The sequence below is a fragment of the Dermacentor variabilis genome, chromosome 1, assembly GCF_050947875.1.
Source record: "Dermacentor variabilis isolate Ectoservices chromosome 1, ASM5094787v1, whole genome shotgun sequence".
NCBI lineage: Eukaryota > Metazoa > Arthropoda > Arachnida > Ixodida > Ixodidae > Dermacentor > Dermacentor variabilis.
The window spans coordinates 102,234,494-102,250,103 of NC_134568.1; the positions used below are offsets into that span (position 1 = coordinate 102,234,494).

Here is a 15,610-nt window from a genome sequence, read left to right on the forward strand (position 1 = left end):
TGATGTTCTTTAACGCGTCCCAAAATCTAAGTGCACGTGGGTTTTCCATTTCACCCTCGTCGAAATGTGGCTACCATGGTCGGGATCAAATCCGCAACCTATACCAATGCCATAGCCGTAAAGCTACTGCGGAGGACACAGAAGTGTTGATTTGATGGTCGACCACTTCCATAGTGGTGGTGGTGGTGAAAACCTTAATTCAACAGGGAGGGTGAAGCTTGTAAGCTCCACTAAACTAGGTGCCGTTCTTAGTCCAGGACGTCATTGGTCGAAGCCACCGCTCGAGCCTGTTGGACCAGAGCTCATTTCTCTACTCCAGAGCTGCTGAGCAGGGTCGCCTCCCAGTCCTCTCGACTGGGGTGGGAAATATTGGATAGCTTGGAACTCTGTTGGCAGGCCCAGACCATATGATATATATTTGCCAAATCATCACAGTGATATTTGGGTCAAAATGCTTAACTATAGCTGGGCAGAGCAACATAGTATTCGTTTGAAGGCGTCGTAGGACGCGTTCTGTTTTGGTTAGGCCTTTCGCTGGAGGGGGATGCACGCGGCGCTGCTCGCAGAAATAATCTCGCATTGCACTGAACCGTAGTAGAGGGGTAGGGCATTCAGGCTGTTTAGAGCAAAAAGGAGGTTCCCGGGGAATGAGTGTGCGGGCCACTGCATGTGCAGCTTCATTAACTCGGAGGCCCTGATGGCCTGGCGTCCAGATTGTTCGTTTTAGCGCAGGCGCCTGTAGTTGCAGTACGCTTTCATCTCAGATGTTTTTTTCAGCTACAGCTTAGCGCTTCAAAGCCGGTCATCCTGATGCAGACACAATGAACTGATGAACACAAGGGTACAATGATGATGATGAGACATCGGGGCACAAAATGGTAAGCTGAAGGCAAAAATGGTCACACTACCAAAAGGCACTAGCTGTAGAAGTCTGTTTATGGTAATGACAGCAGCGGTGGCAGCCTGATGAAATAGGTGAGTGGCGTGATGAAACGTCTCAAATGCTTTTGTTGCAGTCAGTCTCAGTCTGCCAGTGCAAACTATTTTTGGAGTTCCCGTGACATACTTACTCCAAATTTCATTGTACCACCAGATAATACCAAAGGCATATGTCAGTTCCTCGGGTGTCATAAGCCCTCATCAGAAAAATTAATCCCATAGCTACACAAGTTGGCTATTAAACATGAGGTAGCTAGGATTTAACCTTTTTGTAAGAGTTCCTGTATATGGCTCTCTTTTTGTGGGTTGCATATACAGTAACTCTAGATGCCTTATTTTTTTTAATTGATGCTGCTAATGAAGAGCACCCAACTAAGTGTCACATATTGAAAATAGTTGTTCTAAACTGATAGTCTTCATAGTTGCCCACACTGATGAAGCAAACAAAATGCTTCAGAGCACTTCGTATTTGCAGAAACACACAAAGACATTGAGTGAGCTCAGAGTTTCTTTGATAACTCCCATGGCCAACATTAAAGGGACACTACAAAAACATAAAATCAGTTTTAAAAAATCATTGCCCCTTCCAGTACAGAAGATGGTCGAACAGTGAAGCTGTGTTGTTACACCGTGTTACACCATGCAAGTCTAACTTTGCAAGCAGTCTATATTGTTTCACCATTATTTCACTTCATTTTCACTTTTGCATGCTTCACGTAGTGAGCATGCTGTAGGAGCGCTGCCGTTTAACTCAGCATATCTGTCGTGCAGCTCGGGGTCAGCCCTACGATGACAAGCCCGTTCACGAGCCAACTCGTTGACGCTAGCGGTAGGCAGCTTCTTCTTCAGGAGTACGCACTACTCGTTGTCTTCCCATTGTTGTAGCTGGGATGGAATGTGCGGAACCCCTAATCCAAAGCTCCGTGTATTGGGCGCAAGGCCCACCACTGGAGATGCGGGCAGGCCCCGCACACTCTCAAGTTCAACAAATGGCCACAGAGGGCGAAAAATCAATCGAGGCGCGTTTCAGCGTAAGCGCGCAAGTGGAGCTACTGTAATTTGGTCGAATACTTTAATTTGTGCTTTCTCTGCTAGGGGCGCTAAACATGCTGAATTTTTTACTTTACACAAACCATTGACATAAACAATCGAGGTGTCTAAGGATGCTTTTTTACCTCAGGCAAATAGGCAGTTGATTTTTTTAAAATTTGATTGTTGAAGCTACTTTGTAGTCATAGCGTCAATGTTTTTGTACTTGATTAACCACCGACAGCCGACAGCCTATTGGTATCGATGTGTTTTCCTGGCCGTTGGCGTTCGAATACTACGGCGGTAAAACATTTTCGAAATCATGCTGGTTTCGTCTGCGAGTCACTACATAGACTTGCTGTAAAGAAGTCTACTCTTGGCAAAAAATAGTGCCTCATTTTGTTTAGGCGTTGATTATCATAATGAATGCGGCGGAAGTTGAGGGAGTACGCTTGAAGGTACGTTTTTATGCCGTTGATCTCCATAACACCGTAAGTACGCAAACCGATGTCACAGAACACTCGATGCATCATTGTGTGTTCTCCGTCATCGCTTGTTTGCTGTACGCCTACTAATTCTTCGTTTTTTCTTCAAGTGTTGTATCCTCCCTTTGTCCTTGTTCTCTTGTGCTTCACTTACAGTATGTCGTTCCGTCAGCTATAATGCGCATTTGCAAAACCAATACGTTTGATAAGACGCGGTGGTTATCAGAATTTCACTACACATGTATTAAGCTGACACATATGGTTCAGATACAGATACCTGTATGCGGACTTGCTCGACGTTGATGCGGATATGAGGATAATTACGACACCCGTAAGGAAGAGGCAGCTGACGGCCGTAAGCTGTTGCGTTCTTTCCGTCAAACTACCCGGCCTGGTAGTGCTGTTAAAGATGCTGTATAAAAGTGACACGCGGTGACAGGGAAATTATTATACTTAGCAGCCGACCATACGTTTTGTAGCTTAGGTCTTCTTTCTTGTGCGTTTGTGCTACCCTTATTAATGAGCCATTTCTTGACTATGTTCTTGACTATGTAACCGCGTTTGTGTGGATGCGTAGACGTGTGCTTTTTGTTGTACTTGTAAACTGCAAATAAAATATTTTCAGGCTTACTCAATCTTTGGTGTCGTGTGCGTTTATTCCAGTCGAGGCCATCGTGCCACCTGGAAACCGCATTCTGTCAGTAGCCCTACACGAAATGCAACAGCTGGAGCGCGGCGGCACAACTCGGGGTAACGGCGGCGTAATAAACGAAAAACCGCTCGGGATGCCCTTAAAAGTCAGTTGAGAGTGTGCCTTAACTCGATATGACTCAGCGCTACATGTATTCTGCTGCGCCTCGATCGTGCTCCCGCCAGTTTGGTTGCTGCGTGGCAAACGTAGCGCCTACATACATATGTAGGCGTTACGTTTGCCACACAGCAACCAAACTCGCGGATCACGATCAAGGCGCAGCAGCCAGAAACCCAGTAAACCCACAGAACACCTGGTAAACTGTGCAAAACCCCGTTTCCGTTTCCTGTTGTACAGCGCCACCCGTGGTCACATACTTTAGTTCACGACGCCACCGCTACGCTTATTTCCGTAGCACTGTGGAAGGTACAGTTTCCCTTCTCTAAGTTTGTATAGGTGTTCTGTGATGCGGGCGCTACAATAGTTTTGACGATTGACGTGGCAGCCGGCACTTCTTGCGCCAGCAAGAAATGCCGGCGGCCACGCGCTCCTAGTATCGGCTTTCAATCGCTGGGCACTGCTCGTTGGCCACAAACCGCCAGCATAACATTTGTTTCTTTCGCGGCAGAATTCGATGCCTATCTGCCTCGATCGCCGCAATTGCACCGTCTGACAACCACATATGATTCGCGTATAAGATAGCATTCTCACAGGGAGGTCACTTAACCCCTTTCTCCCTGTTAGCTCTTCCTCTCCCGCACGTGGCCCCTTTTCTCCGACGACGGCACAGGGTCGGCATAAACAAATTCGCTGTAAGAGTTCTCGAAACTTGCTAGGTTCAGGCTTTGGCTCTTTTAAAATCAATAAAGTCCATCTTTACAGCTAAAAAATTAACTAGCCCCAAACAGACACCGGTGCAGCAGTGCCGCTGCACAGGTGATACGATAACCAAACCATGGCAATTTTAGAAATTGTTAGGGAAGTGCAGTGGATACGAATGATCCCATTCACTGTCGTTTTGTAAGGCATTTAACCCTTTTACAATTGCTAGGTGTCACAAAGGCATCGGCACGAAATTATCCTAAGCACTCTGCTAAATGTAGAGATCCTACACGAAATTTTACAGCTTTCTTCAATATTGTTTGCACAGCTTTATTATTGTTGAACGAAAGATTTGGGTTCCGAACGTGCACGAAAAGCCCATGTTGATCGATTGCAACATCAGTGCTACCGTCACATGAATGGACGTTGGCGCCCCACGTGGTCCAATTGCAGCTATTTGACATGCTAGATCGCAAGTGCAGTGGTCGAGCTTCCAGCATATTACTCCACAACATACCATGGTATACACGCTGCACCTCGCCAGCTCAGCATTACATCGAAATCACATGAAAACAGCATGTCGGCACACCGGACACGCAAACCGCCAGCGAGCCAAATCACCCGACTACGCTGACAGACTAATACATGTATTTAAAATTTCATCAATAGATCTCGTGTTAAGCCGCTACAAGGTTTAAGCGCTTAATACAGTGAAGTATTCGCGGATACGGTATACTTACCATACGTGCACGCGGATATATCGCGCGCAAGCAACAAGCCTAGCAGCTGCCACAATCTGAACAGTCGACGCGTTTTGCGCCTTTAGTAACCCCATCGCGACTGCCACAATCATACGTAACACGGTGACAACAGATCTGAATCGATTTTTCGCACGCTTACCTCCGCTGAGATCAGAGTCTTCGTCCATAGAAAAATCGTCATCTTCCTCATCCAAGTCGTCGTCGTCATCTGCTTTCGCTGCCTGCGGTTTCTTCGAGGGAGGTGCCTTCTTTCCAGCCTGTACAAGAAAACCGAACTTAGCCGCTTGCAATGTCGCGCACCGACAACGCACAAAGCTGCGCAAACACGTGGTCGTCACACGGCCTTGCGCTTGTCGTTACCTCGGCTGCACTTTTCGGGCCAGACTTCTGAGCTTGAGCGGGACTTTTCTTAAAAGCCATACTGACTACAGCATACAAAAAAAATTATGCTAAGAAAAGAGAATGGCGAGCAATCTAAACAGTTATACCGCGCGTCGTCCCGCGCTGCTCAGGCCTACCTCGCAAAAGAAACGTGCGCGTACGCGCCACAAGCAAGAAGAAGAGAGAATTGCTCCCGAGTTCCCGTTGCCAGACGAGAATGAGTCTCTAGGTTGTCCGCCCAGGCCTGACGTTTATCACTTTTGCGCTTATGATGGTGCCAACAACATAGCAGTCATAAATATTAGCTGTGTTTTTGTTTTTGCACATGCAGCCAACAAAAGTGTAGCTAGTATAACCAGTATAACCTTTAAGATTGGCTTTCGTTACTGAGAGGGAGCCGTCGCTAGATCGCAGTTTTGACATAGAGGAAGACAATAAATTTACCGATGGTGGTGCTGCGAGCGTCACTTGCTGACGTCAACTCGCACATACGTTTTCTTTTTTTCCTTTCTTTCTTTTTTTTTTTGTCGTCTGCTACAGTTTTTGTCGTCTGCTATTGCCACTGTCTGCCACAGGCAGTGGCAATACAGGGCCAGGAAATACCTCGGGTAACGGAATATAAATACCTTGGATATGGACTTGTATCTTGACACGTCTATGTCAGCACTGCGCGTCCTCTACAATTTCACCTAATTCAGTGTCTTATTTATTGATGTTGCATTTCGTATTATCGTATAGGCTAATGGGTACCGCTCTGTGCGTTTCGGGAAGATTACAAAAAGCATGCCGGCTGGCACACTATATATATTCATACCGGTGTCACACGTACACCTCTCATCGTGATCGGGGCCGATCCGGATTGGATCTCTTCGATTCAACAGTGGTCGCTGCCACACCATCAAACCATCCAGATAGAGTTATACTGGTGTCACACGTACACTTCTGATCACGATCGGGCTGATCCGGATCGAATTTCTCAATAGCGATCAACAATGGTCGTTGCTACGCGGTCCAACGATCCGGATCGAGTTATCGGCTGCTGATCGTCAGAAACTCTCAGAACTGCATAATCTATCAGCCACGAATTCAGATTTGCAAATATGGTTAAATTTGGACAATAGTTCAATTTTACCGCTTATTATTGCTGGTAAAAGATTTTTTAAGCATTTTTTATTCAGCTGGCTTCACTTTTCTTTTTAGCGTTTTCAAAATACTGCGCTAGAGGGCGCAGACGTCAGCCTGCGTGCCGAGAGAAAGGCTTCGAGGTTGTCGAAGTAAACAGGGAAGTGAGAAGTTGTGGTGGTTTTAAACGAGATGGGATCCACTTCAATTACAGGCTAGCACGAGAAGTGGGCTGGCGACTTGGGGGTCGCGCTGTTGCTTTTTTAGGGGGCCCGCGGGCGCTCAGGAGGTCAGAGTAGGTAGTAATAAAGAAGGTCCCCTAGGGGAACATCAGAAGAGCATTGCCGTCGATAACAGAAAAAGGAGGAAAGCAAGAACAAGAGCTCGCCATGCAATAGGCTACATAAACATGCAGGGCGGCAGAAGAAAGGAAAAGTGGGCAGAGATTGAGGAGCACTTACATAGAGAACAAATAGGGGTGTATGCGGTTACAGAAACGCACCTTAGAGACTCAGAAGAGCCGCCAGTTATTGAGAATTATGTATGGGAAGGGTGCAACAGAACTAAGTCGGAAAGAAAGGGAGGGGGAGTCGGAATGCTCATCCATCAGGGAGCCAAATGGAAGAGAGTAAATTCACAATGTCAAGAGCATCTTTGGTTAGCAGGTACAATGAGTGGGAAAGAAACTTGGCTTGGAGTTACGTATTTGTGGACCGGAATAAATTGCACAGAGAAGAATAAAGAGTTAGTGGAATGCATAAGCGCTGATATTAGGGGTTTCGGGAATGGTGCTGAGATAATCCTATTAGGTGACATGAATGCCCACATACAGGATTTAGATGGCTATACCGACAATAACGGGAAGTCAATGGTGGACCTTTGTGAGCAACATAACCTCGTGATCGTGAATACAGGGCCTAAGTGTGAAGGACAGATCACGTGGGAAGTGGGAAACCGGCAATCGACCATTGATTACTGTCTGATGACAGAAGGAATTCATGATAAGTTGAGAGAAATGGTCATCGATGAGGAAGGGTTTAGCAGCATAGGGAGTGACCATAAACGCATCATTTTGAAAATGGGATATGTAGTTGGGAAAGAGAGCAACGAAAGCAAAATGGCCAGTCCAAATTTGAACGCTGAACAAATAGCGAATATAGTCACTAGAGTGGAGGAAGAAATTGGCAAGTCGCCAAGTAAGGGGTGGGAATATGGTGAGCTTCTAAGTGTAGTAACGACAGAATTACGGAAAGAGAAACAACATGTTCATTGGAAAGGAAAAAAGAAACCGAAAAGCTGGTGGAACAAGGAGATACGAGAAGCGATCGCCGAACGACAGAAAGCATCTCGAGAGCACAGGCAGGCAAAGAAGGCGCAGTTGCCACAGGATGAAGTAACCAGTAAATGGGAAATATACCGGGAGAAAAAGTCTATGGTTCAAATACTGGTACAAGCAAAATTAAAAGGTGAAAGCGAAAGTTGGTTGTCAGAAATACGTGAGAAAAAGAAGGCCGCACCTAGAATATTTTGGAATCACATAAAATCATTAGGCAGGAAGTCAACAACAATACAACAACATATCCTAGATGAAGATGAAAACAGACTGGAAGGAGAAGCAGCAATAAATTACATCCAAAAAGTAACAGCCGAATCTTTCAAAGGCAAGGACGAGGTTGTATTTGAAGAAAAAAAGAGCATGAAAGAGACCCAAGGGGGAAAGGAGCTAGTGCTTACAAATTTAAACTGGAAGAAAGCGGAAGAGAAAATTCCTAAGCGCACAGCCACAGGGCTAGACGAGGTTCCCGTTAGGCTGATAAATGAACTGGGACCAAAAAGTAAGGAAGCTCTCGTGAAAGCAGTTGAAAAAACTTTAAAAGATAGACGAATACCAGACAGTTGGCGACAAAGTAGAATGAATTTAATTTATAAAGGTAAGGGGGAGAAAGACAGAATTCACTCGTATAGACCGTTGACCATTACATCGGTAATATACAGGCTAGCAATGCAGGCAATCAAATTAAAGCTTCAAGCATGGGCAGAAAATAATGGCATTTTGGGAGAGCTTCAGAATGGCTTTAGAATAGGTAGGCGTTTGGATGATAACTTGTTTGTTCTTACTCAGTGTATTGAAATATCAAAAGCAGAAAGCAGACCGTTGTATGTGGCCTTTTTGGACATTACAGGAGCATACGACAACGTAGACCGCAGCATTTTGTGGGATATTCTGGAAGGGGAAGGCTTAGGTAACGATTGTATACAGCTTTTCAGAGAGATTTACCTAGAAAATACTGTTTGCGTTGAATGGGAAGGGAGGAGGAGCGCGGAGAAAGTTCATATCAACAAGGGACTGAGGCAGGGGTGCCCTTTATCTCCGCTGCTGTTTATGATGTACATGGTGAGGATGGAGAGGGCGCTAGAAGGAAGTAATATCGGGTTTAATCTATCATACAAACAGGCAGGTACAGTAATAGAGCAGCAACTCCCAGGTTTATTTTATGCGGACGACATTGTGTTGCTCGCAAACAAGCAAAGTGATTTGCAACGTCTGGCTAATATCTGTGGACAGGAAGCCAACAATTTAGGTTTGAAATTTAGTGTTAGAAAATCAGGTGTTATTGTATTCAATGATAACAGTGAACAGACAGTGGAGATACAGGGCCAAGAAATACCTCGGGTAACAGAATATAAATACCTTGGTATATGGATAAACGAAGGCAACGGATATATGGAAACACAGGAAAAAACCATAACAGTCAAGGGGAAGAGAAATGCAGCCATAATGAAGCACAGATCGAGCGCTATGGGGATACAATAGGTACGAGGTCCTCCGAGGTATGTGGAAAGGGGTAATGGTTCCAGGACTTACTTTTGGAAATGCGGTTGTTTGCTTTAAATCAGGGGTACAATCAGGACTCGACGGGAACCAAAGGTCAGTGGGTCGCCTCGCATTGGGCGCTCACGGGAAGACTACAAATGAAGCTGTGCAAGGGGATATGGGCTGGACTAGTTTTGAAGTGAGGGAAGCTCGCAGTAAAATTGAGTATGAAGAACGGCTGAGGAATATGGAGGAAAGTAAATGGGCTGGGAGAGTGTTCAGGTATCTGTACAGGCAAAACATTGATTCACAGTGGAGGAAAAGAACTAGGAAGCTTACCAGCAAGTATGCGGCCTGTGGGGTGGGCAACACAGCAACAAAGAAGGTCAAGCGGAAAGTCAGAGAGGCTGAATTAATCTCATGGGTGGCGGCAATGGAAAAGAAACCTGCCATGAGTAACTACTTAAGGGGAAAAAACGAAATTAGGAAAGAAACCATTTATGATAACTCAAAGGGAAGCTCATTACTTTTCGAAGCGAGATCGGGATGCCTTAGAACACGCACCTATAAAGCGAGATATAAGAAGGAAGAAGAAGCATGTGCTTGCTGCGGTAAAGCTAGGGAAACGACGGAGCATATTTTATTAGAATGTGAAGACGTCTATCCAGCGGTCGATTTAGGCACCACTGGCCTCCTTGAAGCCCTTGGGTTCAGCGGGAGCAGTGGTAAAGCAAACAGGTCCGCAATAGACATCAGTAAGAGGCGATTGGAGGATTGGTGGAAGAAAAGTAGGGAAACGACAAAAGACGGAGACGTACAAAAGCACAGTTCGCAATAGGGTATCAGAAAATTTGGACGTGGTAGTTCATAGTGTCTTTTTTTTTTGTTTCTCATTGATTAACCAAGGTAGGATATTAGGCAGCATAGTAGCAAGAGTTTGGTGGCGCAAGCCACCGCCCCGTTCCAAAGGGGACGCTCATAACATCCATCCCATCCATCCGTGCACGCGGTGGTGTGCACGGTGCCGGAGGTGCCTGTAGTGTGCCTTTCTTTATTCTATGACGTGCCTGTATGTGATAGTGGTCACAGTCACGTACAAAGAGCCGTAATAGCTGCTAATGAGGCAATATGGAAAATGAGCCGAGAGAAAGGCTTCGAGGTGGTCGAAGTAAACGGAAGGGAGAAGGTGTGGTGGTTTTAAACGAGACGGAGGCTGGCACGAAAAGTGGGCTGGCGAATTGGTGGTCGCGCTGTTGCTTTTTTAGGGGGCCCGAGGGCTCAGGAGGCCAGAGTAGATAGTAATGAAGAAGGTCCCCTAGGGGAACCTCAGAAGAGCGTCGCCGTCGATAGCAAGAAAAGGAGGAAAGCAAGAGAGCTCGCCATGCAATAGGCTACATAAACATATGCAGGGCGGCCGAAGAAAGGAAAAGTTGGCAGAGATTGAAGAGCAGTTAAATAGAGAACAAATAGGGGTGTATGCAGTTACAGAAACGCACCTTAGAGACTCGGAAGAGCCGCCAGTTATTGAGAATTATATTTGGGAAGGGTGCAACAGAACTCAGTCGGCAAGAAAGGGAGGGGGAGTCGGAATGCTCATCCATCAGGGAGCCAAATGGAAAAGAGTAAATTCAAAATGTCAAGAGCATCTTTGGTTATCAGGTACAATGAGTGGGGAAAAAACTTGGCTGGGCGTTATGTATTTGTGCACCGGAAACAATTGCACAGAGAAGAATAAAGAGTTAGTGGAATGCATAAGCGCTGATATTACGGATTTCGGGAATGATGCTGAAATTATCCTATTAGGTGACATGAATGCCCACATACAGGATTTAGGTGGCTATACCGACAAAAACGGGAAGCCAATGCTAGACCTTTGTCGGCAACATAACCTTGTTATCGTGAATACAGGGCCTAAGTGTGAAGGGCAGATCACGTGGGAAGTGGGAAACAGGCAGTCAACCATTTATTACTGATGACAGTCTGATGACAGAAGGAATTCATGATAAGTTGAGAGAAATGGTCATTGATGAGGAAGGGTATAGCAGCATAGGGAGTGACCATAAACGCATCATTTTAAAAATGGGATATGTAGTTGGGAAAGAGAGCAAGCAGCGCAAAATGGCCAGTCCAAATTTGTAGGCTGAACAAATACTAGAGTCGAGGAAGAAATTGGCAAATGGCCAACTAAAGAGTGGGAATATGGTGAGCTTCTAAGTGTAATAACGACAGAATTACGGAAAGAGAAACAACATGTTCGTTGGAAAGGAACAAAGAAACCGAAAAGCTGGTAGAACAGCAAGATACGAGTAGCGATCGCAGAACGACAGAAAGCATCCCAAGAGCACAGGCAGGCAAAGAAGGCGCAGTTGCCGCAAGATGAAGTAACCATGTAAACGGGAAATATACCGGGAGAAAAAGTCTATGGTTCAAATATTGGTGCAAGCAAAATTAAAAGGTGAAAGTGAACGGTGGTTGTCAGAAATACGTGAGAAAAAGAAGGCCGCACCTAGAATATTTTGGAACCACATAAAATTATTAGGCAGGAAGTCAACAACAATGCAACATATCCTAGACGAAGATGAAAACAGACTGGAAGGAGAAGCGGGAAACAATTACATCCGAAAAATAACAGCCGAATCTTTCCAATTAAGGCAATGACGAGGTTGTATTTGAAGAAAAAAAGAGCATGAAAGAGACCTAAGTGGAAAAGGAGCTGGTGCTGACGAATTTCAACTGGATGAAAGCTAAAGGGGATATTCCTGAGCGCACAGCCACAGGGCTAGACGAGGTTACCGTTAGGCTGATTGATGAACTAGAACCAAAAAGTAAGGAAGCTCTGGTGAAAGCAGTGGAAAAAAACTTTGAAAGATAGACGAATACCAGACAGTTGGCGACAAAGTAGAATGAATTTAATTTATAAAGGTAAGGGGGAGAAAGATAGAATTCACTCGTATAGACCGTTGACCATTACATCGGTATATATAGGCTAGCAATGCAGGCAATCAAATTAAAGCTTCAAGCATGGGCAGAGAATAATGGCATTTTGGGAGAACTTCAGTTGGCTTCAGAATAGGTAGACATTTGGATGATAACTTATTTGTTCTTACTCAGTGTATTGAAATATCAGAAGCAGGAAGCATACCGTTATAAGTGGCCTTTTTAGACATTAAAGGAGCCTATCACAACGTAGACCACATTTTGTGGGATATTCTGGAAGGGGAAGGCTTCAGGTGACGATTGTCTACACCTTTAAAGAGAGATTTACCTAGAAAATAGCGTTTGCGTTGAATGGGAAGGGATGAGAAGCGAGGAGAAAGTTCATATCAACGAGGGACTGAGGCAGGGGTGCCCTTTATCCCCGCTGCTGTTTACGATGTACATGGTGAGAATGGAGAGGGCGCTAGAAGGAAGTAATATCGGGCTTAATCTCTCATAAAACAGGCGGGTACAGTAGTAGAGCAGCAGCTCCCAGGTTTATTTTATGCGGATGACATTGTGTTGCTAGCTAACAAGCAAAGTGATTTGCAACGTCTGGGTAATATCTGTGGACAGGAAGGCAACAATTTAGTTTAAAATTTATTGTTACAAAATCAGGTGTTATTGTATTCAATGAAAACAGTGAACAGACAGTGGCGATACAGGGCCAGGAAATACCTCGGGTAACAGAATATAAGTATGTTGGTATATGGCTAAACGAAGGCAATAGATATATGGAAACACAGGAAAAAACAATAACAGTGAAGGGGAAGAGAAATGCAGCCATAATGAAGCACAGAGCGCTATGGGGATACAATAGGTACGAGGTGCTCCGAGGTATGTGGAAAGGTGTAATGGTTCCAGGACTTACTTTTAGAAATGCGGTTGTTTGCTTTAAATCAGGGCTACAATCAGGACTCGATGTGAACCAAAGGTCAGTGGGTAGCCTCGCATTGGGCGCTCACTGGAAGAGTACAAATGAAGCTGTGCAGGGTGATATGGTCTGGACTAGTTTTGAAGTGAGGGGAGCTCGCATTGAAATTGAGTGCGAAGAACGAGTGAGGAATATGGAAGAAAGTAAATGGGCTGGGAGAGAGTTGAGGTATCTGTACAGGAAAAAACATTGATTCACAGAGGAGGAAAAGGACTAGGAAGCTTACCAGCAAGTATGCAGCCTGTAGGGTGGGCAACACAGCAACAAAGGTCAAGCGGAAAGTCGGAGAGGCTGAAATAATCTCATGGGGGGCAGCAATGGAAAAGAAACCTGTCACTTAAGAGGAAAAAACGAAATCAGGAAAGAAAAAATTTATGATAACTCAAAAGGAAGCTCATTCCTTTTCTGCCCAGCGGTCGATTTAGGCACCACTGGCCTCTTTGAAGCCCTTGGGTTCAGCGGGAGCAGTGGAAAAGTAAACATGTCCGCAATAGGCATTAGTAAGAGGCGATTGGAGGATTGGTGGACGAAAAGTAGGGAAACGACAAAAAACGAAGACGTACAAAAGCACAGTTAGCAATAAGGGATCAGAAAATTTGGGTGTGGGAGTTCATGGTGTTCATTTTTTTTATTGTTTAACTTAGGTAGGACATTAGGCAGTATAATAGCAAGAGCTTGGTGGCGCAACCCCCCGCCCCCGTTCCAAAGGGGACGCTCATAACATCCAATAATTGCATCCATCCAATCACCATCAAGGGGCCTGATCGCGATTCCATAGGTGTTCTGTGGCGATTCTTGAGTCGCGATCGCCCAGATCCGGATGCCGCAGGATGAGGCACAGCGAAACTCCCAAATTAGTCGGCTCTCACTCACAAGGGCGGGCATCGAGATCTTATTAGAAGCAGGCATACAGCCCCTGTTCATGCCACCAAAGAAGTCGCAACTATGCACAAACGCCAAGAGATCAATAACCGTTGATCCCATCCCACGAAACATACACCCCATCCACAACGAAGGGCGGAGAAAAGCGAGAGCGAAGGCAATCCTTGACAACATCAAACGTAAGGAAACGCAAGTCCTCTTCGTTGACGCGGCCAGATATTGGAATCGAGCGCCTACGCGGTCTCTGTGGTGGACGCCCATGGCTCACTCGTCAACGCAGCCACGGTGGTTACCAACTTCACTCACGAAGCAGAAGAAATGGCCATCGCGGTGGCCCTTCGAAGCTGCAAAGGAGCGTCAGTCATTTACTCGGACTCAAGAACAGCTATTAGAACCATCTCGTCGGCCGTCGTCTCTAGGAAAGCAGCTACGGTTATCAACACCATCTTCTTCAAAGAAACGGGAGGAGACAACCTCACGTCCCCACACATCACATGGTTCCCGGCCCACATGGGCAACATTTCCGGACATCCTGACTGTAATCCGAACGAGCGGGCACACCAACTGGCGCGAGAGCTCACATTCCGCGTCTGTGGTCCACCCTCTCGCTTCAACCCAGCCTGGAGGGACCTAGACAACAAAGACCCACTCGTATCATACCACGAAATCACTTCAAATCATAGGTTATCACGAAGAATTTTTCCTCCTCCTCACCCAAAGCTCAAGAAAGCACAGGCCGTCACTTACAGACAGTTGCAGACTAGGATATACATATCACACCAACGACACTAAGCAGGATCAATCCTGACCTTCCTACTGAATGCCCACACTGCGGCCACGAATACAACTACTTCGAACACATGCTCTGGCTGTGCCCTGCCAACGCGAGCACGGACTTTCCCGACCAGTCTTCCTGGGACTCAGCGCTCAGAAGCACAGAGCTCATCGCTCAGCTCATGGCTGTCCAGAGGGCCCGGGCCGTCGCTGAAGGACTCTGTCTACCGGCCCCGACCTGGGTGGAGCCGCCGGATTGATTTCCCCTCAGGACCTAAATAAAGTTCTAACTCACTCACTGCCGCAGGATCGCGATCGCAAATGACCGTGTGTGTAGCAACACCCGATCCGGATCAAGCTCGAGCCGGATCGGCCCCGATCGCTATCAGAAGCGTACGTGTGACACCGGCATTATTATCGTCTGCTGATCATCGGCAACTCTCAGAACTGCATAAAGCCTTGGCGCCTACAAATTCAGATTTGCAAAGTATGGTTAAATTTGGACAATATTTCAGTTTTACAGCTGCTGATCAAACGATTTTAGAACGTTTTTTATTGAGCTGCCTCCACTTTTTGTTTTTAGCGTTTTATGAATATTGCGCTAGAGAGCGCAGAGTGGCGCAGACGTCAGCTGTACGTCAGTCTGCCCGAAAGCACAGGCAGGCAGGATGAAGTAGCCAGTAAATGGGAAGTATACTCGGAGAAAAAGTGTATGGTTCAAATACTGGTGCAAGCAAAGATAAAAGGTGAAAGTGAACGTTGATTGTCAGAAATACGTGACAAAAAGAAGGCCGCACCTAGAGTATCTTGGAACCACATAAAATTATTGGGCAGGAATTCAACAACAATACACCAACATATCCTAGACGAAGATGGAAACAAATTCGAAGGGAAAGCGGCATTATATTACATACGAAAAATAACAGCCGAACCTTTCCAAGGGAATGACGAGGTTGTATTTGAAGAAAAAAAGAGCATGAAAGAGAACCTGCAGACGGA

General features: G+C 45.8%; 1 protein-coding gene across 1 annotated transcript in view; it reads right to left on the bottom strand.

Moving 5' to 3' along the window:
• Positions 1-5,298, bottom strand: part of LOC142582038 (uncharacterized) — a 54,476-nt gene extending 49,178 nt beyond the window's left edge. Inside the window, exons 1-2 of the mRNA XM_075691461.1 lie at positions 5,088-5,298; positions 4,867-4,984 (exon numbers count right to left, since the gene is read on the bottom strand). Coding sequence (XP_075547576.1) covers positions 4,867-4,984; positions 5,088-5,147 — 178 coding nt within the window. The 5' untranslated portion in view covers positions 5,148-5,298. The remainder of the gene's footprint in view (positions 1-4,866; positions 4,985-5,087) is intronic.
• Positions 5,299-15,610: the final 10,312 nt, after the last annotated feature.